At 35.5% G+C, this 24,035-nt stretch overlaps 2 protein-coding genes and 1 non-coding gene across 3 annotated transcripts; all 3 read right to left on the bottom strand.

The window, feature by feature from the left end:
• Window positions 1-6,999: 6,999 nt before the first annotated feature.
• On the bottom strand, window positions 7,000-7,070 carry TRNAG-GCC. Its single transcript has one exon. It is a non-coding gene; the product is annotated as a tRNA-Gly (tRNA).
• Window positions 7,071-8,332: 1,262 nt separating this feature from the next.
• On the bottom strand, window positions 8,333-9,944 carry LOC111485442 (pentatricopeptide repeat-containing protein At3g18970). Its single transcript, XM_023132326.1, has one exon. The coding sequence runs from the start codon at window positions 9,905-9,907 to the stop codon at window positions 8,483-8,485; it is 1,425 nt and encodes a 474-aa protein (XP_022988094.1). The 5' UTR covers window positions 9,908-9,944; the 3' UTR covers window positions 8,333-8,482.
• A 9,408-nt stretch (window positions 9,945-19,352) lies between these two features.
• Window positions 19,353-22,647, bottom strand: LOC111485407 (kinesin-like protein KIN-14U). The gene is made up of 10 exons (XM_023132282.1): window positions 22,119-22,647; window positions 21,946-22,029; window positions 21,706-21,867; window positions 21,535-21,641; window positions 21,279-21,451; window positions 21,032-21,196; window positions 20,722-20,940; window positions 20,604-20,641; window positions 20,363-20,490; window positions 19,353-20,279 (listed from the first exon to the last, which is right to left on the bottom strand). Exons 1-10 carry the CDS (start codon window positions 22,261-22,263, stop codon window positions 19,650-19,652), a joined length of 1,851 nt encoding a protein of 616 aa, XP_022988050.1. The 5' UTR covers window positions 22,264-22,647; the 3' UTR covers window positions 19,353-19,649.
• Window positions 22,648-24,035: the final 1,388 nt, after the last annotated feature.

Raw genomic sequence — 24,035 nt, 5'->3', positions numbered from 1 at the left:
TCTCTCGTCTCGTTTTCCTGTTTGTTCCAATCATATTCAAATCTTCAAATCTTGGCTGGCTTGATTGGTAGATCTACAAATTCAATCGTTACTTCAAATTTTCTTGCTTTTGACATAGTGAGCTCTATTGAGAGGCTCGCACAATGGGCTATTAGCTCAGTGGTAGAGTGTGTGCCCTTGACAATTATGTCGTTGTGTTCAGGCTGTGAGGATCATTAGCGATCTTGAGATGTGGATCATCCCAAGGCCGGAACAAGGATTTAAATTTGTATTTTAATAATTAAATTTTTTGAATATATAGAAATTTCAAAATATGAAAAGAATGGTTGAGACAAAATCAGGACACACCACATGGAGGGGTCAGTGAATGAGCTGTGGCCTTTGCAGGCAAAGCTTCCATCATCGTCAGCTTTCATAGCCAAACATTACCATTCAAATTTGTATTTATTTCATCTTTTAAAACGTTCAAAATTGTTAAATGTTCGATATTTAATATTAAACGTGTTCGTAAGGATTTTTGTGTTACAACCAAAAGAAAATTCATCTTTTCGATTTCGGGTTACAACCAAATCTTATTAAAATCGAGACAGGCTTTTTGTGAATGTTTACTAAATCCACCACTTCAGGTGTGAAAAATTCTCTTATTTTATTTGTAATCAATATGGAAATAACAATAAAAGAAAAGAATAATAAATATCACCCATTTGAACGAAAATGTGAAGCTTGGATCTGAAAAATCGAGAGAAGATGTCAGCAACTTGAAGATAGAAGATACATATTGTGTGCAAAGTTAAAGTTTGTCAGCGATAACAAATTCTCGATAATATAGTTCAACATGTTTGGCCCGCTCGTGAGAAACGGGATTAAAACTAAAAAAAAATAGCACTTTTGTTGTCACACTTTTTAACAAAATAAACGTGATTCAACTCTCGAGATTAAATAATTTTTTTTTTTAATATTTTTGAAGTTGATAATATACATAAAAATGGCCACATTTTCTTTGGATATTTGTCGTGTGATATAGAAAAAATTCAGTATTAATTAATATATTTGAAATCCAATAAGATGTTGCCATTTGGCATTTTGTTTCTCAAACAAAATATCTCTCTCCTTCATTAATGAAATTTGGAAGTTAAGAGTGGAACACAAAAAGGCATCACATGTTGATGCTTACTTGCGCACATGGGGCTGTGACATCCTTGCCCAAATTAATATCATGTCTAAATTATCGATATTAGAAAACGTTGAAATGATTAACACGAATTTAAAAGTTGTATGTCGATATACAAACTTATGATGACCCGTAATTATATAGTTCATTAAATCAATATTCCTGATAGAGAAACTTATGACGATCCCTAATTATAGTTCATTAAATCAATACCCGATGTATACTGTAAAGCTGCTATGAGCTTTCTTCTCGTGAAAGGGTAATCGATATCAATACTTAAATTAATCGCCTAATTCATTTAAATTAATCCAATGGGACTCTTCACTTTAAGATATATGCTAATCCTTACCCACCAAGGCTAAAGTATGGTTTAAATATAAGAGAATGCTACCTATTCCATTGGTGAGTACCCTACCTTGCATGTGCTCATATGCTAAAAGAGTACCCATCAATCTTTCTAAGATAAAAGTATGTTCGGGTTAGCGGATTATTCAAAACTATCATGTATCGAGTCAATCTTTACATAGTCCTTAATTTAAGAACAATTATATTATATGAAAATAACTGCATAGTGTTACGATCATGCTTGTCCAAGGCGTATTGTCTGTGTGTGCATGTAGGATGTACTGGTCACGCTTGTCCAAGACGTGTTGTCCATGACTGCATGCCCGTTCCAAATCCTTTTTATTTGCTTTCATGTTAGATAGGTCTTTACTATTCTTGTTGTGTCAATACGGGCGCGTATGACTAGTCACAAAAATCATTAGTTAAAATACTCTTAAAATGTACTATAGGGGATGTGACTAGTTGTCAATATGCTCTTAGAGCTGATATTGTTGCTTATTTGCTTTTAGCCTATAACATTACTTTCTTTAAAATGTTTTCAATGTATTTCCTCGTTCCCATTTTATAAAACATTTATCTCAAACGTGGTTCGAGACTCAAACATACACTAATATTGTCTGTGCAGTCCAAATTTTACACGACTGACTTGTTCGTTAGATTAGAACAAGTACCGCACAATCATTACTTTGGTGCGAACAATATATATGGATAAATTAATTCCAAAAAGATGTAGAAAAACAAACTCAATGTCGCTTAGCATTCATTATGATTACAAAATCTATAGACATTCTTTTGGTCATAGGTGGAATACCTTTTATTAAATGTTACAACCAAGGATGTCACATGGGGCTGCGGTGCAACAGGCCAGATAAAATTTCGATTCGATTTGATCGCATTGAGTTCTTTCAATCAAATATGTCTCATGTATCTATAAAATTGAAATACAGACATAACTTGCTAACTCGAACGTAACTCAATTGAGATTTCATTCTCACTTTCTAATGCCTACCAACTAAGTATACTAAATGTCACAATCACACTTTTGCGGCAGCCGTATAGCGATTATGCAGCATTTATTCTAACCTAACGAACAAGTTAGCCGTATGAAATTCGGACTTCGTAGACAATATCAATGTATGCTTGAATCTTTGGACACGTTTGTGAGTATTGTTTTTGGAAACGTGAGCGAGAAAATATGTTGAAAGAAATTTTAAAGAAAGTAATGTTATAAGCTAAAAGCGAATAACCAACAACAACGACTTTGATAGCATATAACTTGGGTAGGAAGAATTGACAACTAATCACATACCCTACGTACATTTTGAGGTATTTTAGCCTTGATAAGTGTAGACATGATTTTTGTTAAAAGTCATACACCCCCGTATTTGACGCAACAAGAAATAATAAATAACTATCTAACATGAAAGCAAACAAAATGGTTTTGAACGGGCATGCAACCATGGACAACACGTCCTGGATAAGTATAATTGAGACATTCGACATTCGGTCATAGGTAACACGCCTTGAACAAGCATGACCACCCATTGGTAGGTTGTCCAACGCCAGCTTTCATAAAGCCTGTAGTTTTTGAATGGCGAGCTCTAAGAATTATCCCAGGTTTCCAACCTCAGGGTACCATCAAATTTCACCCTCTCGTGGGAGTTAATGTCCAGTTATTTTAGGACCAACACAATCTTTTCGCATCCCTGAAATGGAAGATGATATTGATGATAGAACTGACGAACTTAAGAATGAGAAGTTCGGGTGGGTACTTGTTTTTAGTTATGTCCTTCCAAATTTCTTAAGGATTCTTTTATGGGTTTGTCCTTGACTTGTTCTTATAATCTGCGCTTCTACCTTTTTGTCCTAAACGTATGCCTTACGACCATGTACATATTCCAACATTTGTTCATTTTGACACTTTTTCTCAATATTCTTTATTGAGATTACAGGTCTTCCTTGGTCATCATTGCATTATCGGTTATCTAAGGGCGAATCACTTTCCTTATACTCAACAAGTCTTGATATAATGAACTTTGTTCCTTGGAGGTTACATGTTAGAGGCTTTCTCTTTTTCCTTCTTGTACAAGGTTTGTTGATCGTTCTTAGCGTCTTAAGTCCTTTCCTTGGTGTTACAAGGTCTTCCTTAATTCTTGTAGCCACTCTTGGCCTTGTAAAGACCGTTTTCCCTTGAGACAATCCTGTTTCTAGAAGTCTATAACCTTAGTTCTATCCTCTTTAAGTCTTTAGGGTTATTACTTGTCCTCGGAGCAGAGCCACCTTAAGTTACAGTAACCCTAAAGTTAATTAAACACTTAAAATCTTTAAACATACTAATTTTGAAGTCTTAAAGGGGTACATATCTAGTCGCGACAGAGTGTCTCTCGAGCATAGTCATAAAGAATCTTTGCTTTGATACCACTATCTGTCAAGACCCAATATTTGGACCCGTTCAAAGTATGTATTGTGATGGGGGTTGACTCATTTGAGTTAAAAAGACGATAAAAATTTTCATGAATACTCATTGGAGTTATCAAAATATAGTTAATACTTTCACATACTTTCACACTCATTGAGGGTGTGACTTGTCTATGCTCGATTCTTGTCCCAAACGTTCACCTATGTTTCTGTATTTGAAGATGGAGCTTACCGAGAGTTCTATCGACTTTTTTTTTTTTAATCTTAGCCGTTGGATCTAAAGATGCACTTATTTATTCCAGCGGACCAATTCTCGACAAAACTACAGCAAATCATATGACAGGGGTATTTTCGTAATTAGGTTGAAATATTTTTGGAGGTATTTTAGTAATGTGTATAGATTTTTCTTGAATTAATGGACTAATTTATTTTATAGGTAAATATGATAACATTTCTGGTATTTACATACTAAACTAAGAAATATGTTGTAATTGCATATAAAATATTAAAATATAAGACGTTAAAAATGTTTGAAGAGGTGAGAATGATAGGTTTCTCAGCTACAACATTCCCACATTGATAGATTTAAAATTGAATGTAATCTTTATAAAGTAGTCATTGTCTTAAGGAAATCATTGAGCTTGGTAATGTGAGTTTGTAACCCATAGGGGGGCAACAAAGTTGTTAGAGGTTCGCTTGGCCCATTGGTTAGGGTTGGCTAGAGCGGTTCTTTGACTCGTCCATTTCAAGTAGAGAGTTGGGTTATAGGCTTTTTAGGTGAAGGCCCAATGTCCATGGCCTTTAGAGAGCAACGTAACCTTTCGCTCTTGTCCACACATTTGAAATGCTATCACTTTTAGAGAAGTTCTATCGCTTTTATACTAGTACTATTTGAAATGCTCCCTCGAGCCCACACATTCTTCAACCCGACACAAGACATTTGTCCAATATGTCTTGCATGTGCACCTTGATTCTTTTAGTTTTATTGATGTGAGATGATACGAGAGCTTTCAAACTAGGGCTTGTACTTGGTTCAAGATCAAAATAGAAACCACCTGCGCTCAAGAGGTGGGCTAATGTCCCTTCCAAAACCTCTTCGTCGACAATTGACAAGGTGGTTGTATTGTGCACATGGAAAATAACACATCGAACTTTTCGGGACAACATCTCAAGTGTTTTTCTGCTACAATCTTCACTTAAGGCGTGGTTAGAGTATTACTTAACATTCTTGGAGGTCATAGTAACCTTAGGGCATGAGGTGTTTAAAGTTTTTGACTTGTTCATGTCCTTAGGATAGCAATCTTGACATAAGGTCATGAAATATAGCCAAATGCATACTTGTAACATACCCTAATTTCTTGGCATGCTTAAAGTTGCCCTAAAGTATACCTATCTTATTTGTGTCAACATATCTCCTCGAGGAGCATAATCCATATATGCCATAAAATATCTCTTGGGTTTATGGAATTTTCATGAATTTTTATAAAGAGATCATTAGGGATACTTTCGTCTTTTACCGATTGAATCTGAGTACATTCCCCAAACATGTTCGAAATTCTTTTTAATTTCATGCATGAGTTCCTAATAATATTTCATGTCTTCATATCCATAAATCTTGGTGGACTTAGGGCTTGTGTTGTGCTCTTCTCTTTTGTCTTTAGAGCATTTTCTTAGTCTCATAGGTTCTTACGTTCTTGCTCCAAAGGTTATTCTTAAGGCACAACCATGACATAAGTCTTATCAAAAGTTTTTAAGCCCTAATCCAAGCTCATAGGCCATGAACACGAGAAATTGCCGCAATAGCTTGCATAAGTCTTTATAAAGATCATAACATGTTCCTTGAGATTCTTAGGCAATTCATGAATCCTTATTAGGAGTTTTTAGGGGGCAATTTAGTCATTTCATTTAAGTCTTGACATATACCCCAACTTGGTTTAGGTTCTAAACTTATCCAAACACCTTGAAATCATGGGTAAACCTTTATGTCTTTATAGATAGATCTTGCATAAAATATTAAGTCATTCAGAGAGGTTGTTCAAACCTTGAAATATCTTACAAAAATTTTAGGGGTATTTTGGTCATTTTATCCTTAATTCTTGGTCTAGCCCCTCAACGTGCTCCAATGACTTTGAAGTCTTCATAACTTCTCACATCCTTGAAAATAGGCCATATAAAAATTCTTAGGTTATTTGGAGTTTACTGCATCATAAACCAACACTCAAGCATGGTAGGGACATTTTAGTCATTTTGGACTTATACTTTGTTCTTTAATTTAATTCTTCCATATTCATACCTAACATAATGTTTATATAGAAATCCAAGCGATTTCTATAAGTATAACTGGAGAGAAGTCGAATGATTGGATCCTCATAAACCTTACTAGGGCATTGGAATCACTTACCTTGGGTACCTTATCCTTGCTTGAGTGTCTTAATTGTACTTGGGGTCTTACAAATTCTCCCCTTTAAAGAACTATCGAGGTGGGTTACTTGTTCTTAGTTGTGTCATTTCAAGCTTCTGGAGTGTCCTTTTATGATTTTATCCTTCTTCGGCACGTCCCTATAATCTGTCATTCTGACCTTATTTAGTGTCTTAAATAGTAAACAAGTGTCATTTTCACTCTCAAAACGTACCTCAGTGATGATTAAAACATTAGTCTCACCTCTAAAATGTGAAAATAATCAAAACGTGTTTTAATTCTCAAAGAGAAGTCTAATTGCTAGTTTCAATCCAACAAGAATCTCGAAGGTGTTTAAGGGACCCTTTATATCGCATAATCGAAAGTATTATATAATAATAATAATAATAATGTCTACCAAATGACAAAAATCAAACTTATTTAAAAATAGTGAAATATATATTCAATAATGTTAATATATTTTTCGAGAATTTATTAATATTTCTATTGAAATTTTCCATAAAAAAAAAAAAAGAAAAGAAAAATGAGTCCTCAACATTTAAAACTTTATTCAAGAATTCGTTAAAAAAAAGTTTTGAAAGAAATTAGTCCATTAATATTTTAGTCTTTAAATTTATAACAATTTAATTTGTAATAATAAAAGAACTGCACCAGCCGGGAATCGAACCCGGGTCTGTACCGTGGCAGGGTACTATTCTACCACTAGACCACTGGTGCTTTTTGTTTAAAGGTAGTTAGCTCAAATGAATTAAATAAAATATTAAAACTTGTCTCTCAATTTTTTATATTTTATATCTAATATAGATTTGAGTTTTATGTCTAATAAAATTCTAAACTTCCAATTTTGTATCCGGATCGCATTTTAATAAAATATTAAACAATGAGATATTTGTTAAAGACTCCCACAATGGTATGATATTGTTCATTTTAAACATAAGCTCTCGTGACTTTATTTTAGGCTTCCCTTGATTATAAACCTATGATGATTCACTAAATTAACTGATGTGAGACTTTCATCATCCAACACTTTTGACCTATGATCCAACAATTAATTAATACATGAAAGTTATCAAATTAATTCAACCACTCCTTTAATTCTCAAGAAAATAATATTTTTATAAATAAATTATTTATATTAGATTTCAAGTACTTCCAACCATTTTCATAACTAATTTGAGATAATTAATTGCAATTAGTTATTCTATTTCATAACTAATTTGAGATAATTAGTTGCAATTAGTTATTTTATTTCATAACTAATTTGAGATAATTAGTTGCAATTAGTTATTTTATTTCATAACTAATTTGAGACAATTAGTGCAATTAGTTATTTTATTTCGTAACTAATTATCTTGCAATTAGTTATTTTATTTTTATGGAGTGAAAACTCATTAAATTTTAATTTATTTTTCATTCATCAAATATATAATCTTAAATTTTAGGGTTTTGAATTTATTTAACAATTTTAATAATATTATATGAACTTTTAATAGTAAATAATAAAAAAATAATCAAATTGAAATATTAGTTTTACCTATTATATTTCAAAAATCAAATACCATAAATTATTTTCAATAAAATATACTAATAATCATATATAATTATGATAAATTATTAATAAAGTAAAAAAATTATTATAATACAATAATTATTAATTTTAATTTAATATAGTTCATTACCATTAATTACAATTAGTAAATTAGTAAATTTAATTTGAGTACATTAACTATGCTCTAAAGTTACGAATAAGCTATTCAAAATTAGTCCAAATAAACAAATAATTGATTATAAATAATCATTAATAGTTATAATAATTGAAAATAAAAGTTAACCCAATTAACTAATAAATTAAAAAATTTAGAATTAATAAATTTTATTTGTAAAAACAAATTAAATAGATATTTAGATGAATTATTATTAATTAAGCACATCAGGCTAATAGAGAAAACTCATATTTCTCCATGAGTTCGAAAATAATAATCATAGCATTTTACTGTTCATACTTTTTCTAATACTATTTCTGTTAAATTATAAATTTAGTTTATAAAGATGTTACAAATATTTTAACCATGAATTTTCTACGGTTGTTAACTAGTCTCTAACCCCTAGTTTGGGTCGTTAACTCGGCTCTAACCCCTAGTTTGAACCGAACTATACCCAGCTTTGTTTTGAATCCCTTTGATCTTCATCTCCTCTCTTACAGCCTTTACATTCTCCCACCTTTGAGCAGAAGCATAAACATTGGACAAAGCTACAAAGTCTTCACTTCCATCACACCACTCATCACCAACAACACTCTCCACAAGGAACTTCCCCACCTTCTCTCCCATTTCAACATCGCAATGAACCATACAAGAACTCATCAAACTCCTCCATAACACACCATCAGGCGCCACTGGCATTCCAAGTATCAACTCATATGCCTCTTTCAAGTGCCCACACCGCCCAAGAAGGTCAACAATGCATCCATAATGCTGCATTTGTGGCACAACACCGAACTTCCTCTCCATTACATCAAACAAATGGAGCCCCTCTTCGATAAGCCCCCCATGACAGCAACCAGAAAGCAGACTTGTGAAGGTTACTGCGTTTGGCTTTACACCATGACCTCCCATTGCTTCCAAAAGCTCCAATGCTTCTTTACCCTTTCCATGAATGGCCAGTCCTGTTGCCATCGCTGTCCATGTCAAAACGTTCCTCTGCTTCATCTGCTTAAAAACTGATGAAGCACTGTTGAGACACCCACATTTTGAGTACATATTAACCAAACCAGTACCAATAAACACATCATTTTCAGGGGAATCAGTTGTTTTCTCGATGTATGCATGAACACAAACGCCGGTTTCAAGCACACCCAGTTGAGATGCAGCTGAAAGAAGGCAGACCATTGTAGTATCCGTTGGATTGACATCAGAATTCGTTGATTCAACCAACATCCCTCGAAACAATTCCAACGCTTCTCGGCCATATTTCTGAGCCACCCTTCCACTTTGTGAGCAGTACCCTGCAATCATCGCATTCCAGGTAACATTATTTCTCACAGACATTTCATCGAACACCTTCCGTGCAGCACCCACATCTTTGTTAATCGCGTAAAAATGAATCATGGTAGTCTGCACCCAAATGTTTGAAACAACCCCACGTTTGAGAACATGAGTATGAATCTGCTTGCCGGTGGTTAACGTCGGCGGCGATGGAGCCCGCGCGCAAGCTCCGAGCAGGAAAATGAAAGTGAAATCGTCGAATTCGAAGTGAGCAGTGGAGAGCGAATTGGCGAAAATGGAGATGGAATGTTGAGGCGGAGCGCATCTTATGAGGGTGTTGAAGAGGAAGAGATTGGTGGGGTGTCGGTGGTGCAGGGATATCAAATGGGCGTAGGCGGTGGCTTGTGGGGAATGCTTGTTGCAGAAATGGGCGATTAGTTTGGCGTAAGGGGAGGGGGATTTGAAGGCATTGGTGATCAATTGGGCCTGAATTTGTTTGAGTTGAAGAAGGGAAGAGTTCAGTATGTTGTTTAGGTGATGGATGCAGCTCAGTCTTGGGGATAGGTGCATCTGCGAGCTTGAATTCGAACCCAATCTGTGAGCAAGAAACACACATCCAGTTATGATATGAATTTATATATTTTCTAATTATTTTATATTTTAAAAAAATGAAAAAGAATTATTTTATTAAAAAAAAATTTGAATTATTAGAAAGTATTTTAAAAACAAACATATTCTTTGGTCTTTATCATTGGTTCATAAGGAATGGAATATGTTTGTATGGGTGAGTATCTTAGTAAACTCTTGGGGAATGATGCAACCGTTTTATTTCTAATGTTTGACCTATGTACGGCCATATTTGTTGGAATAAAACTATTTTCTCTATAATATTTGGTTGAGATTATCTTAGTTTAGTGACCTATGTACGGCCATATTTGTTGGAATAAAACTATTTTCTCTATAATATTTGGTTGAGATTATCTTAGTTTAGTGAATTAACGTTTGAGCGAGTCGATTCGGTACAAATTATTCTGGTTTGGGTCGCGGTTGCAAATGGGTTGAAGGAAAACGGGTTAGGTCATGGATCTAGGTCAACTCGTCGGGCTTCGTCTTCTCTACCCGAATTTCTGTGATTTCCTTTTGTTGGATGATGAAAGTCATACATCGGCTAATTTAGGGAATGATCATGGGTTTATAAGGGAGGAATACTAACTCAATTGGTATGAGGCCTTTTGGGAAGCCCAAAGCAAAGCCATGAGAGCTTATGCTCAAAGTGGACAATATCATACCATTGTGGAGAGTCATGTTCGTATAATATGGTATCAGAGCCATGCCCTAAACTTAGTCGTGCCAAAAGATTGGCAAATCCTCGAATGTCGAACAAAGGACTCCAAAAAGAAAAAAAGAGTCAAGCCTCCTCGAAGGTACGAAGGCAGTAAAAAATGACTAAGACTCCAAAGGAGTTGAGCCTCGATTAAGGGGAGACGTACTTTATTCGAGGGGAGGTGTTAGATGAAAGTGTCCAACATTGGTTAATTTAGGGAATGATCATGGGTTTATAATCTAAGAATACACTCTCCATTGGTATGAGGCCTTTTGGGAAGCCCAAACCAAAGCCATGAGAGCTTATGCTCAAAGTGGACAATATCATACCATTATGGAGAGTCGTGTTCGTCTAACACCTCTCTCTTGGGTAACGTCATTCTTGTGACCATTTTTCCTCGTTTTCTCTCCTCCAAAAATTTGAAACCCTCTCTTCTAGCGTGCGTGCAGGCCTTGGTGGTGTTTTCGTGGCAAGAAGCGAAGGTTTTGACGTCGATTTCTAATTTTCTTTCCTCGTCGGAGTTTCGTCGGATTCCTTCTCTCTCTCACGTTTTCTTTGTATTTTTCCTTTCTTCTTTGCAGGTAACTTCCGTTCGGGTGTGGTTGGCGTTTTGGGAAGCCTTATGGTGATCCGTGGGAAGGGGAGGGTGTAGGAACGAAAAACCTGGTATTCGTTGGAGTTTTCGGGTCTCATTGGAGACCATGGGTTTTGCTGATTTTTTTTTTTTTATATGGTCCTTTACACTTCCGATTTTTGCTTGAAACATGATCATATGTCAACTACGTATGGTTCAAGTTTACAATACTACTCTTGGATTTTACACAAGGGTGGATAATGATAATACACAATATAAAATAATTTTAATAAATAAGAAAATGCTCAATTACGAAAGCTACAAGCTTTAGGGTACAAATTCCAACAAAGCCACCCATCTAGGACTTATGGCACCATAGATGGTGCTACCGAGGGAGCTTTAATTGTACTAAGTGACAAGCTTGCCTAGTATGATTGAGGGAGAACATAATTATGCTTAATAGGGAGCTTTGTTCAGTATCATTTAAGGAGTATCAACTAACACTTAGGAGTAGACACTATAGATTCTAGTAACACTTAGTGGAGAGCCTCCTTAACACTATTGAGAGCTTGGAATGATGCGTCGTAGAGAGCTTTATTTTGCATCACCTAAACTAACGCAATGTGATTTCTGTCCAGTGCTTTGAATGTCAAAGTGGACAATATCATACCATTGTGGAGAGTTGTGTTCATCTAACATAGTATCAGAGCCATGCAATAAACTTAGTCGTGTCAATAGATTGGTAAATTCTCAAATGTAGAATAAAGGACACTCCAAAAGAAAAGGACAAAGGACTCCAAAAGAAAAGAAGTCGAGCCTCCTGGAAGGCAGTAAAAAATGACTAAGACTCCAAAGGAGTCGAGTCTCGGTTAAGGGGTCTTTGTTTTGGCATCATTTAAGGGAGAACCAACAATAGAGAGATTGCATATTGGTGAGAGTGACATGATCATATATGTTTGATCACCATAGAGCTAGAGATTGATGAGGGCATCTCCATTGTCTTATGCGTATTACATGAGATTAGTAACGGACTCATTAAGTTCACCCGTAAACCCTAAAGGTGAAGAATCAATAAAAAGTGATCATACCGTTCAATCTCTCCGGCTGAATTTATTATAAAAATAAAACAATAAATTATACTATGTTAGTTTAATAATAAATTATAATTTACCATATATATTATATATGATATTTTATTATGAGGCAAATATTAAAAATAAGATAACTATTAATCAAACATGTGACAACGCCAGAGTTTTCGTTCTCACACAACCCATGACCCTCGCCCAACATCGGGGATCACCACAACATCAGACCCCGATCCTCAGCCAAACCAACTACAAAAAAGAAAACGAAAAAATGTGAGAGTTTGAGAACAACCAACGACGCTTTGGCGAACGAAACCTAACGACAAACCGACGTCGAAACCACCGAACTATACCACGAAAGTCATCCCAGAGACCTCTAAACGCACTAGAGATAGATTTCGACGTTTCTTACACGTCGTATACCGTCGGAGAAGGAATACAGAACGTCGGACTTTTGAGCCCTCTCAGGTCCGAGAGTTTTAGGTCCTTCGCCGAAAAAATTCTGATAGTCGGGCGAAGAAGACGAGCCTCGACCCAAGACCTGGATCCGAGACCCGAATCGGAACCCAAAACCCGCTCGGCCCAAAGACAGTCGTTGCCTCGGCCTAACCCATCACCCGTGACTCGAAACCGCAACCAAGAACCGATCTGAGAACCCGTGACTGACCCACGAACTGAAGTCGAGGACCCAATCCATGCTGACGGTCCAAACCTTGCCTCAGTCCAAACCCTCTCGACCCAACGATTAACCCTTGGCCCACCGAAATAAACTACGGCCCAACAGCAGAATTCAGCCCAGACCCACAACTGCAACTCGACAACCTGCGCCTCGACCCGAGACCGGCTGCACACGCGTCGCCTCCTAATTGTGCCACGTGTCAGCTTCTGGCGCAAAAACTCCTCGGCTCCGGCGGCTGAATCGGCTCGGTGGCGGCTCACAGTGGCTTCCCGACTCCTTGCGGCTTATTCGGCTCGGGCAACCCATTTCCGACATGTTCAGCAGGGTTCCGACCCTCTTGGACTTGATTTCGACCCCGTTTAAGGTAAAATAGGTTATTTTAAGGCAGTATTTTATAAATTCAAGTTAAAAATTAATTATATTTGTGCAAGAATGTTTGATTAATCACCCCACCTAAATATTGTGAAATTTATCTTAAAATAAATTATAAGTAATAAATGGAAATAACAATAAATTGAGAGTAACTATAAAAAGACAAATATCAATAAATGGAAAGTAACTATAAAAAGACAAATATCAATAAATGGAAAGTAACTATAAAAAGTCAAATATCTCGATATTTGCCTTATAATAAAATATCAAATATGATATATATGATAAACTATAATTTATTACTAAATATCCTTAACATTGTGAAATACTAACGAAGGTGTTGAATGATCTAATAAGAACCAACCACCAATGAAAGCGTAGGATGTATAGAGGAGTTAGGAGCTTATGTATATATTTAGGTAATACGTCGGCTAAGGCCTATCAAGTAAGTGGCTCTCCTGTCGTAGGTTACGTGTTTGTATACTGCATGTTGGCATGTGCCCATGGATTTGCATGTGTCATTAAATTGTATGCTAGACTTATATGCTTTAATACATAAACTTGTGAAATGTGAATGTATGCTCTTTTAGTATTGATTTGACGAGCGATTTAGTATGATGTAATGTTGTGTTTCTTAAATTGTATGTAAAACAGCATGCTATGCATGACATGAAATTACGAACTATAGCATGAAATATAACCGGTTAGAATTATGCATGATAGGAAAATTGAAAACGAAAGATATTATGATATGAATGAAACTGATAGCAGGTTTATATTTACTAATGATAAAGTAGAACTATTGGGGAACTCATGCATTATGTGTGCTCATGCATTGGGGGATACCCCTATTCCATCAAGAGGGTACGAACACGTACACCCAAGGATAGGAGAACGATCGTTATGTTTTACATAATGTTGTCGTGACGGTTACTAGTTCTAACAGGTGTACGGCCTAAGGAGCTCCCAGAGTATGTTTGCCCAACAAGGAAAGTGGTCCAGTGGTGTGCGAACTAACTAGTGAGTCTATACTCACACGTATGGTTGTGTGTAGAGTATATGGTACACATCCAAATTACCCGTTAGGATAGCACCGTAGGAAGATAGGATGAAGGATAGGTTCCGTCATCTCATTGCATGTAATTGTTGCATAACCCCGATAGAGGGTCACTTATTGAGTATTTTAAAAATACTCAAGCCTCGTACTACTACATTTTCAAATAAAAGCAAGACACCCATGTGAGACCGACGGCAACATCGCACATCCCGTGACTGTGGCACATCATAGAATAGTTTGTTTTCCATTCGTAGTATAGAATAGTATAGGTTGAATTTCAATTGCATTCGTAGTATAGATTAGTATAGGTTGAATTTCCGTTTGCATTATTAGTATAGGTGGAATTGCAATTGCATTAATAAACCATAGGTTAGTATAGTATGTATAATTCAGATTTTTTTCCCTTGTATTCGTTTATTCATGAGATGATAAATGACAAATTGATGTTGCATTTATAATAAGAGTTCATTTAAAGTAAATTCCTCATTAAATGTAGGGGCGTTAAGATAAATTCCGCATTTAAGATATAGTAATGACCTTAGATTAAATAGAGAAATTTTAGGGTCGTTACAATGTTTGCCCATTTGAATGATTTGGATATATATTATGTGTTCTAAAGCATTTGTACGATGAGTTTGTAAGCCTTAACCATTGTTTGCATTTCCAAGTCCTTGAGCTATAATTAAGGTCGATATTGACTATTTTGTGTTGACCACTACTATGGAGGGACGATGGGGGCATAATCCCTAATAGTGAAATTACCTTGATTGGTTAGGGTCTATTTAAGTATATAGGATCGCAATATCATTACTTTGTCTCATGAGACACAAAGGGTATTAGTGAGGGAGCTTCGATGTGCTTATTGGGAAGCATGCCTTGCACTTTTCTAGCTTAGAATGACGTAGGAATAGAGAGCTTCTTGGGTGTCATTAGGTGAGATTTCGACTAGCACTCAATAAGGCACGTGTGGAGTTATAGAGAGACCCAAACCGTTACCAATAGAGAGTGATGACTCTTCCATACTTGCTAGATCCACCCGAGATCCTGAGACAGATAAGGGTACTCTGACTTAGGTGCAGAAAGCGTGATGACTAGATGGACCTTGAAAATTCGAGACACAAAGTTAAGTACACCCATAAACCTAAGTTAACCCTAATGGATGATGTATGCTCGAAAGTGTGCAAGGTTCAAAACTCAATAAGCTTGATAGGGTTATTTATTGAGAATCTCATACCATGGAATTGGACAACTCTAAGAATGTGGTGAGCACATAGTTGATTGATTGTGGGCGGGAACGTGCAGGGTTGTGCAACTGTGAAGGGGACCCTTAGATCTGTGTCATATGTTTAATGTTTATGTGTCTTCTATTCTAATTATGTTATTTTGGAACCTCTATTATTTGGTAACGTGACGGTTCATGATTCAAAACTCAAAAGGTAGATAGTTCATTGTCCTTGTGCTCTATTGTCATTTCTGCGTAGGATTAGATACATAGTAATGCTCTACTATGATCCACACATATGCACATGGACATACTAGGTGGGCTCATTAACGTACCACGAGGCTTGACTATAGGTAGAAGTGAACTCATACTGTGAGTACACATTCGTACACTAGAAAAGTAGTCAATTGTTGTATGAGCATACAATATATATCATCAGTACATACATACATATTGTTACGATGCACAATAACATTTTCATACATATCATGACTTTATCATTTCATATGCCGTCTATTCATAATCATAGTGTTATGTATAACATGTCCAAATTAAATTCATATTCATAGAGTCTCGTAAGATATATATATATATATAATCGTGTTCATTGTAATAATAAATTTTTATAATATTAATAAAATTCTGAAGTGTCCCATGACCGATTTCTCATCCTGCTCGTTACTCTCATACTACAACCTTATCTTTACCTGAAAATAATTTTAAAAACAGGGTGAGTATAAAAAATATTATAATTGATTTTGATTTTATTTAGAATTAAAAAGAAATAAAGGTTAAAGCAAACTTGCAACGAAGAAATGTAGAGAAAGTTATAGCGTGTTTTCTTTTATCTTCTTGCCCAAGCTTCTTCAACCGACTCAAACACAACGTGAAGGCTTGTGCGAGCGTTTGATGGATTTGAGAGTCTTATTTAGGAAGACGGTAAAAACCTTTTCAAATTTGAAATAATACATTTTAATATCTAATATATTAAAATACATATCTTATTTAAATATCATATAATATTTCATTATACATTAATTATATATCAAGCACGACTAATTAGTCCAGCCAGAATACGAGCCCATTATTTACCAATGGAAGGGTTACAAAAAATCATATTCAAATAAACAAACGACTCGGTTTCACAAGTTCCTCTCCATAGCCACACAATTCAACACACCTCCACCGTGACTATGAAGTGCAGCAAGAGTGAGTATAAAAATACTCGGTAAGAAATCTACTTTTAGGCTCTCATCGAAACTTATTTCTTTACACGGAATTTGAAGCTATATGCTCATAACTATTCCTATACACGGAATTTGTGCAAAATGCATTTCGAGTCAATATGCCCCTCAACCTGTGTACTTACGAGATTTGGCCTAGGATAAGTTTGGTAACTATGGAAGAGCCCTTTTTCTCTATTGTTATATACATACTCCACACCTGGCTATTTACTCCGGTTTAAATCGAAAGATTCTCCCTAGTGGTACCCGGTTATAACTACCTGTTGCATCACATTTTCAGGCAAAAATAGTAATTGGCACGATGCATCGCCCTTCCAGGTGGAGACAGTAACTACCTGTTTATGCCCTCTTGGGGTAAAACAGTGTGAATAGTAACGGCCTCTCGTGTCGCTCTTTCAAGCAAAGAAAGTAACTAATTGAACTCTCCCATTAGGCACAACCGAAAACACTCAATAACATACCCATTATGACTCATGTAACTCATTAAGGGTAACAACTAAGTTATATGTACCAAATAGACCTTAACTCCTTTTTTTATAGTTAATGAACAGGGGTTGCACCCTAATCATCCCTATAAGGTAATTGGTCAACCCAAAGGAGATAGTGGGACTTTTAACTAGGTTCTAGTACCTTAGTAACGTAAGACAGTAGTTCATAATCTATAACCAGCATAACAAGCACTCTAAGGCACATGGCGATCACCCAAAATATAACCGAGCATAATCTGGTTTTTAAACCGCTATCATGAATCTAAGGACTATCATAACACACATCATGATTAACATGCTCAATACAGGAAATAAAATCAACCAGGCATCCTAAACAACTTATAAATATGCTAAGATTATTAGAGTTAGCAAACATGCAAGTATATTTCTAATCATATGCCCCTTATCCTAACCGACCGACTCCTATAAGTACTATTTGATACTTGCTTCATTGAAGTATATTGTATAATATGAACTAAAAGACATCAATCATACAATATACTTCAATGAAGATGTGAAGAAAATGTTATTGAAATTATCAAAACATAATTCAATTCATGTCACATCGAAGAAGAATGAAGCTTCATTGTTATAAATTTTGGGTGGATCATAATTTAGAGTTGGCGTTGTTTTAATATATTTTAAGGTTTATTTACATAATGGCTAATTATCAAAGTTACAACTCTCGGAAAGCCTCGTGGAAGGTTAAAAGTTTTCGTTCTGAGGCTATATAATGCTATGTATGTCATCTTTGTAAGATAGACTTGGAAAACGTAGTAAAATGAGCATTTATGCTTTCTTTAGCCAATGACTAAGTTTCTTTACGATATGTAGTTTAGGTTGCATGTAGAATCATTCAAGCTTAACATGATCAATCTTGCTTGTGGAGTGATTCGAATATCATACAAGTGTTCTTGCCTTGAGATATTCAATCAACAAAGTAATCTGAATCTTATTCTCCTTATAGTGATTCCATATCAGTAAAGGTCATCAATTCAATGGTTTACATCTTGATCTGTGTTCATGATTGCTTTTAACGACCTTCCAATAACTATTTATTTCTCATGATTCTTAATAACATTCAAGTCCGTAAAGTGAGCAAAAGTCATATTAAACTTATAGACCCATTTGGAATCATTTATATTCATAAATCTTAAGGTTAACCGTTGGGGGTATTTTAGTCATTTCTCTTAAGCCTTAACTTATACTCCTAATTTGGTTTAGGTTCTAAACTTGAACCAAATGTCTTGAGATCTTATTGGTTGAGTCAATCCTAAACATTTTTAGGCTGCGATTCTTCCCTGAAATTTCTTCCCTTATCTTCCCATCATTTTTAGGGCTACCAATTTTTTGCTTCAAACTCTCGGCCCATACCTTGATAGGGACCTCCTTGGGCCTCGATTTTTCATGAAAGCTCTCCCTCTCATCTCCACGAAGCTACAAGGATTGGTTTATCCAATGAGATGATTTGTAGAAGCGTAATTTTAGATTACCCCAATTTTACTTAAAATAAACCTGTCTCGATCCTGAGCTCTTCACTCTTTGGAATCTTCGTGAAAATTACTCCTCATCATCCACAGGAGCGTTTGACATAGGTTTGGAGTCTCAAATTTGCTCGTAGCCTTCAATTTAGAGAATACAGATATGTCACTTTTAACTCTCAAATCTTTCACAAAACTTGTTGGGGAGCTCATTTAGAATGTATAGGAATTGGTTTGAGATGGAATAGTGCTCCCGGAGAGTGCCATACCCATAAGGTAGAAGCTCGATTTTATTGATTTAGCCACTCTCGAGCTTCCATTCCATTCTTACCCTAAATGTTCCTTCAAGCTTCCTTAATTTCAATCTCAACAGTTAATCTTAAGTTCCACATTTCTAAAAATGACACTTTTACTCTTTATACCGACTTTTAAGGATACCAAACACATAAGAAATGTGTACTAATCTCATATAAACACAACAAAACATATACCAAAAACTGGTTGAAAGTTATGATCCTTGTATGAGTTACAAATATCATGTTAACAAAATGTTAACCAAACCAAACAAATCTACAAAAAAAAGGGCAACAAATAGTGAAGGATCATGTAAAAAATTCAACAGATCCCCAAACCCAAACACCCAATTACTCAAATTAAGGAACCCTTTCTTCCTAAACTCTATTTCCACACACCAATGATACCATTTCAATCAGCACAAACAAAAACAGGGCAAAAAAGTTAACACGAAACACATATCGACAAGTTTCTTTCGATCAAGAACGGTTAGATGAGATCAGACATCCTTCTCCGGTGACGAGAAACCGTAACTTTCAAGTTCGAATCAGATGAAGTTACCAATTTGCTTTGCGGCCATGGCAATGGCAATGAATCTTTCTTTAGTTCTGGGACGTTCACTTGAGGAGCTTCTGTTGAGAGGGTGTCGGGTTCGACATACCTCGACTTCTTATTTGATATGTGTAAACTTGCTCGTATACGAAAATCTGAGTAACTTATTGACTGGGAACTTGAGAATTGGACAGAGCTTCTTGTTCCAAATCTCGAACTTTTTGCTCTCCCTGTCGCCACTTTATTTTCTGCAGAACTTTGTCTTTGTCGACTCGCCATTGTCGACGTCATGAAACGAGGCAAAGAATTCGAAACTATACTTTTACTTGAAACTTTAGGCTTTCTTGGAGTGACAATGACTTCCTTCTGATCTTCCCCGAGCGCTATATGGTTCGTCTTTGAAGTTTCGACACATGGATGATGCTCGGTAGAAAATCGCTTCTTGTTTTCACTTAATAGAAACTCGGCTTTCTGTATTTGGTTCTTGAGTTTTTGGCATTCCTCCTGAGCTTCCTTCATGGTTTCATCCAGCACTACAATTTTTTTCTCTCTTTGCTTCTTCGAGTCCTAAACGATCCGTTTGAATTCTTAGCCAAATTCCAAATCAAAAACAACTTCGAGAAACTACTTAGGAAATTCGAGAATTCTACCTCCTGTAATTCTCGACTCGTTTCGATCGCTCGTGCTCTCTTTGCAAAACTTAATGAGCATATCGTCTCTGCAACATCTTCTTCACAAGGACTTAAATGCACAAGCATTAACACCTTTGAACCGTCACCTATACGAATCGTTCAAACTCATACGTCACTTCCAAGGACAAATTTTCAAGAGGGTCGATGCTTTAAATTAGTTCGAAAGCATATATTCATAACAAGATCATAAAGAAGATACCTAAGGAATCTTTGAGTATTTGAGTTAGCTTGCTATTTCTGCAAACAAAGAAAGAAAAATCGAGTTTCATCGGTGACGGGAAGCTATGATAAACTCAGGACGCTAATTGAAAACTTGCCTGTAAGGAACATGACCCCTCTTCCTCCTTAGAGCTGCAATGACATCTCCCAAAGCCGAAAGAGAAAGATTTATCGCTCTTCCCTCGTCGAGCGTTAGACCACATGCCCCGGTTTTCAACAATCTTTCACTTCCTCCCAAATCCACCATCCATAGTTTGCTTACTTCGGTTTTAGCTTTTGAACCGTTCACGCAACGATACATGGTGACCTTTGTTAAGCTAGATATATGAAGCTAAGAAGATAATGTAACTATCAAGCCAAAATAATCCATTAAACAAGTTAGGGAGTACTGATTCGTGAGAAACGCACCAGTGTGATCGGCTAGATGTTTCGTTCACATTAGTCCACGAAGTAGATCGAACCCGTCTTCCTTTATTATACCACCATTTAGCCTTTTCAAAGTCGGGAATCGGGACTTCGGTTAGGCCCTCGATCTCAACGAATCCCTTTTGATCTGTTTGAATGTTGAGATTGCTGTAGTAGAGTTAGCCATTCATAGTAAGCAAATGAATAAGGTCACCAGTTTAATGCATTATGGATCAAGTCTAGCATTTACCATCGTTCATACATTCTTGAGCCTGCTTTTGGAGCCAGCAGGTCTCTGAGACTACCCATGTAAACCTCCAACATACTCATGGAAAACGTTGCAGTCGACGAGGCGCCGATGGACGTTTGAAAGAGCATCTCAAGCGCACGGGGGACTATTCCCGGCTCCTCCATTCTACCATCCTGCTCGATTGTCACGTTTCATCAATTACCATCACTAGAGAAACAGAATTTCCTCAACATTACAGCAATTTTTCGTTACTAACCATGGTATATGTCTTGCCCGTGCCCGTTTGACCGTAAGCTATTATACATACGTTTCGACCATCAAGAGCGGATTGGATTATCGGTTCGACCTCAGAATAGACTTCCTCTGCTCAATATTTCAAGATTCAATACTCATTCAAAACACATATCAATAATGGATTAGAGCTAACCTTGGGATGCTTCTTTACAAAAAACCTTATCGAATTCGAATTCCTTTCTAGTTCCCGGCGATCGAACCTTGACCTTATCTCGTTCCAACAAAATGGGCTCACAAATTCTTCTCCGATCCGTCAGTAAAAACGGACGAACACGACAAAACACACGAATACTACCTGAAATAGATTTGATTTACTAAGGCTATATCTAACAAACAAGTGCATTCTAAAGTACATCACTCATTTCTTCACTACCTTTAATGTCTAGAATCTTATTCAACGCGTCTCTACGCTTCTCGTTTGACATGCTCAACTTCAATCTCAATTGTTCAATCTCACCTAGTAATAGATAATAACCAAGTCAATCCAGCCAGTTCTACAATGAACAAACAACAGTAATAGCAATAACTCTGTTACAATAAGCTCACCTTCTAGATTGAGTATTGATTTCTGGAGCTCAGTGTTTTGATGCTCAGGTACAACACTCACATCTGTACACAACAAAGATGGAGGGACGCCATTAAAGGAATCCAAGTTCGATCCAACAGGGGAAGATGAGTTCATCGACTCCATAACAATGAAGAACACAACAAGATCTGTTCCTGTTCTTCACGAATCAACAGGAAAATACCCAAATACCCAAAACCAAGAACGATTCACCAAACAAAAAACATTAATCATCAAAACCCAGATCAAAAAAGGTTAGAAGAACAAATTAAAAGGGTTTGGGGGAAAGGATTTGAAAGTACAGGAAAAGGGGAAGAACCCTAGAATACGAACGAAATCAATAAGAACAGAGAAAAAAACCTAAGAAATGTTGGGAATGGAGAGAAAAAAGGAGGTGGGTGAGGGAGAAAATTTCAAAAGATTCAATAATTGAACACTCCACATGGACTCTGATTGAAATTTCTTCTTACAGTTGGGGGGACAAGAAAGAGCACCCAGAAAATGGTTTTTTTTTTTTTTTTTTTTTTTTTTGGGTTATAAATTTGGGGAAAAACAAATTGTTGTTGGAGTGGGTAAGAATCTTTTTAGCTGGTCAAGATCTATCCATTCAGGTACTGAACTGCAAAGTCTGAATTTTTAATTATTTTTTTTTCTGGGGGAAAAGTGAAAATACAGTAAAATAATGTTCTTTTTGGTTATAATGCTTTTTTGGTCCTTCATTTTCTTTTTCTTTTTTTTATCATTCTTTAAATTTTCTAAGCAAATTATGTTTTTTTTTTTTTTAAGGATGTTTGAAAATATGTCTAAATTTATTTTAAAATTAAAAATTAAAATTAAATTGTTGTCCTACAAAAACTCTAAAAAAATGTATTTTATCTTTGCTTTTTTTAAAATAAATTTTAAAATATTTGAAAGAAAATAGATTTTTGTTTTTAATTATTAAAATAAAATATCTTGATTTTTCTCTTTAAACATATTTGATTTCAAAAAAAGGGAAATTTGATTGAATATAGGGGTATTTTTGACATTTCAATAAATAAATTGGAAAGTTTTGTCAAAATTTAGGTAAGTGCTCTTCATGTTTTGTTTTTTTGTTTTTTTGTTTTTTTTAAGAAAAAAAGTTATTAATATCTTGATTTTAAGATAATTAATTTATTTGTCTTTCCCCAAATAATTTAAAACAAAAGGATTTTAATAATTTTAATTTCTAAACACATCTTAAAATTTAAAAAGAAATATTTTTCAAAACTTTTTTTTAAATTCCTATTTTGCTCTTAAGATTTATATACCTATTTGAGTCGGAGTGGTTACGCGACAAATTGTTATCATTTTGTGTGTGGGTGTGAAACATCACAATCCAACAATTGAGATATGTTCGAATACAGGCACGTCCTTTGTCTCATTGAAATGATTTCATGAAAAAATGGTATATATTTTCATATATGAGTATGATTTCGCCCAGAATTATCAAATATCATGACCAAATGGTAGAGACATATTTGAACAAACAACCACGTCCTTTCTCTGGTTTCAACTAAATAGATCAAAGTTATGATTTCGCCCAGAATTATCAAATATCATGACCAAATGGTAGAGACATATTTGAACAAACAACCACGTCCTTTCTCTGATTTCAACTGAACAGATCAAAGTGATTACATAATGAAGTGGTGTATCCTTTCGTATATAGGTGTGATCTGTATCATAGTTATAAGATATAATGGAGATATGTTTGAACAGACCGTTACCGTATTTATTTTATTATATAAATAATAATAACTATTCGAGTCAATCAAGATAAAAGACTATTTCGTTAAATAAGGTTCGAATAAAACAAAAAGGATATTTAAAAAGGAAACCTTAATCAATACCATGATTGAAGACAAACTTCTTCCATA

This window comes from Cucurbita maxima, unplaced genomic scaffold (genome assembly GCF_002738345.1).
Source record: "Cucurbita maxima cultivar Rimu unplaced genomic scaffold, Cmax_1.0 Cma_Scf00010, whole genome shotgun sequence".
In the NCBI taxonomy this organism is placed as follows: Eukaryota; Viridiplantae; Streptophyta; class Magnoliopsida; order Cucurbitales; family Cucurbitaceae; genus Cucurbita; species Cucurbita maxima.
The sequence above is the reverse complement of the archived record's forward strand: the minus strand, read 5'-3'. Positions and strand labels throughout refer to the sequence as shown.

Excerpts from the sequence above, each read along its gene's own strand:
- LOC111485407 (XM_023132282.1), bottom strand. The coding sequence starts at position 22,263 with ATGGAGTCGATGAACTCATCTTCCCCTGTTGGATCGAACTTGGATTCC. Across the intron at positions 20,941-21,031 it reads ACATCTAGCCGATCACACTG|CTTAACAAAGGTCACCATGT; the intron begins GTGCGTTTCTCA and ends TCATATATCTAG. Across the intron at positions 20,491-20,603 it reads AATACTCAAAGATTCCTTAG|GTGACGGTTCAAAGGTGTTA; the intron begins GTATCTTCTTTA and ends CGATTCGTATAG.
- LOC111485442 (XM_023132326.1), bottom strand. The coding sequence starts at position 9,907 with ATGCACCTATCCCCAAGACTGAGCTGCATCCATCACCTAAACAACATA.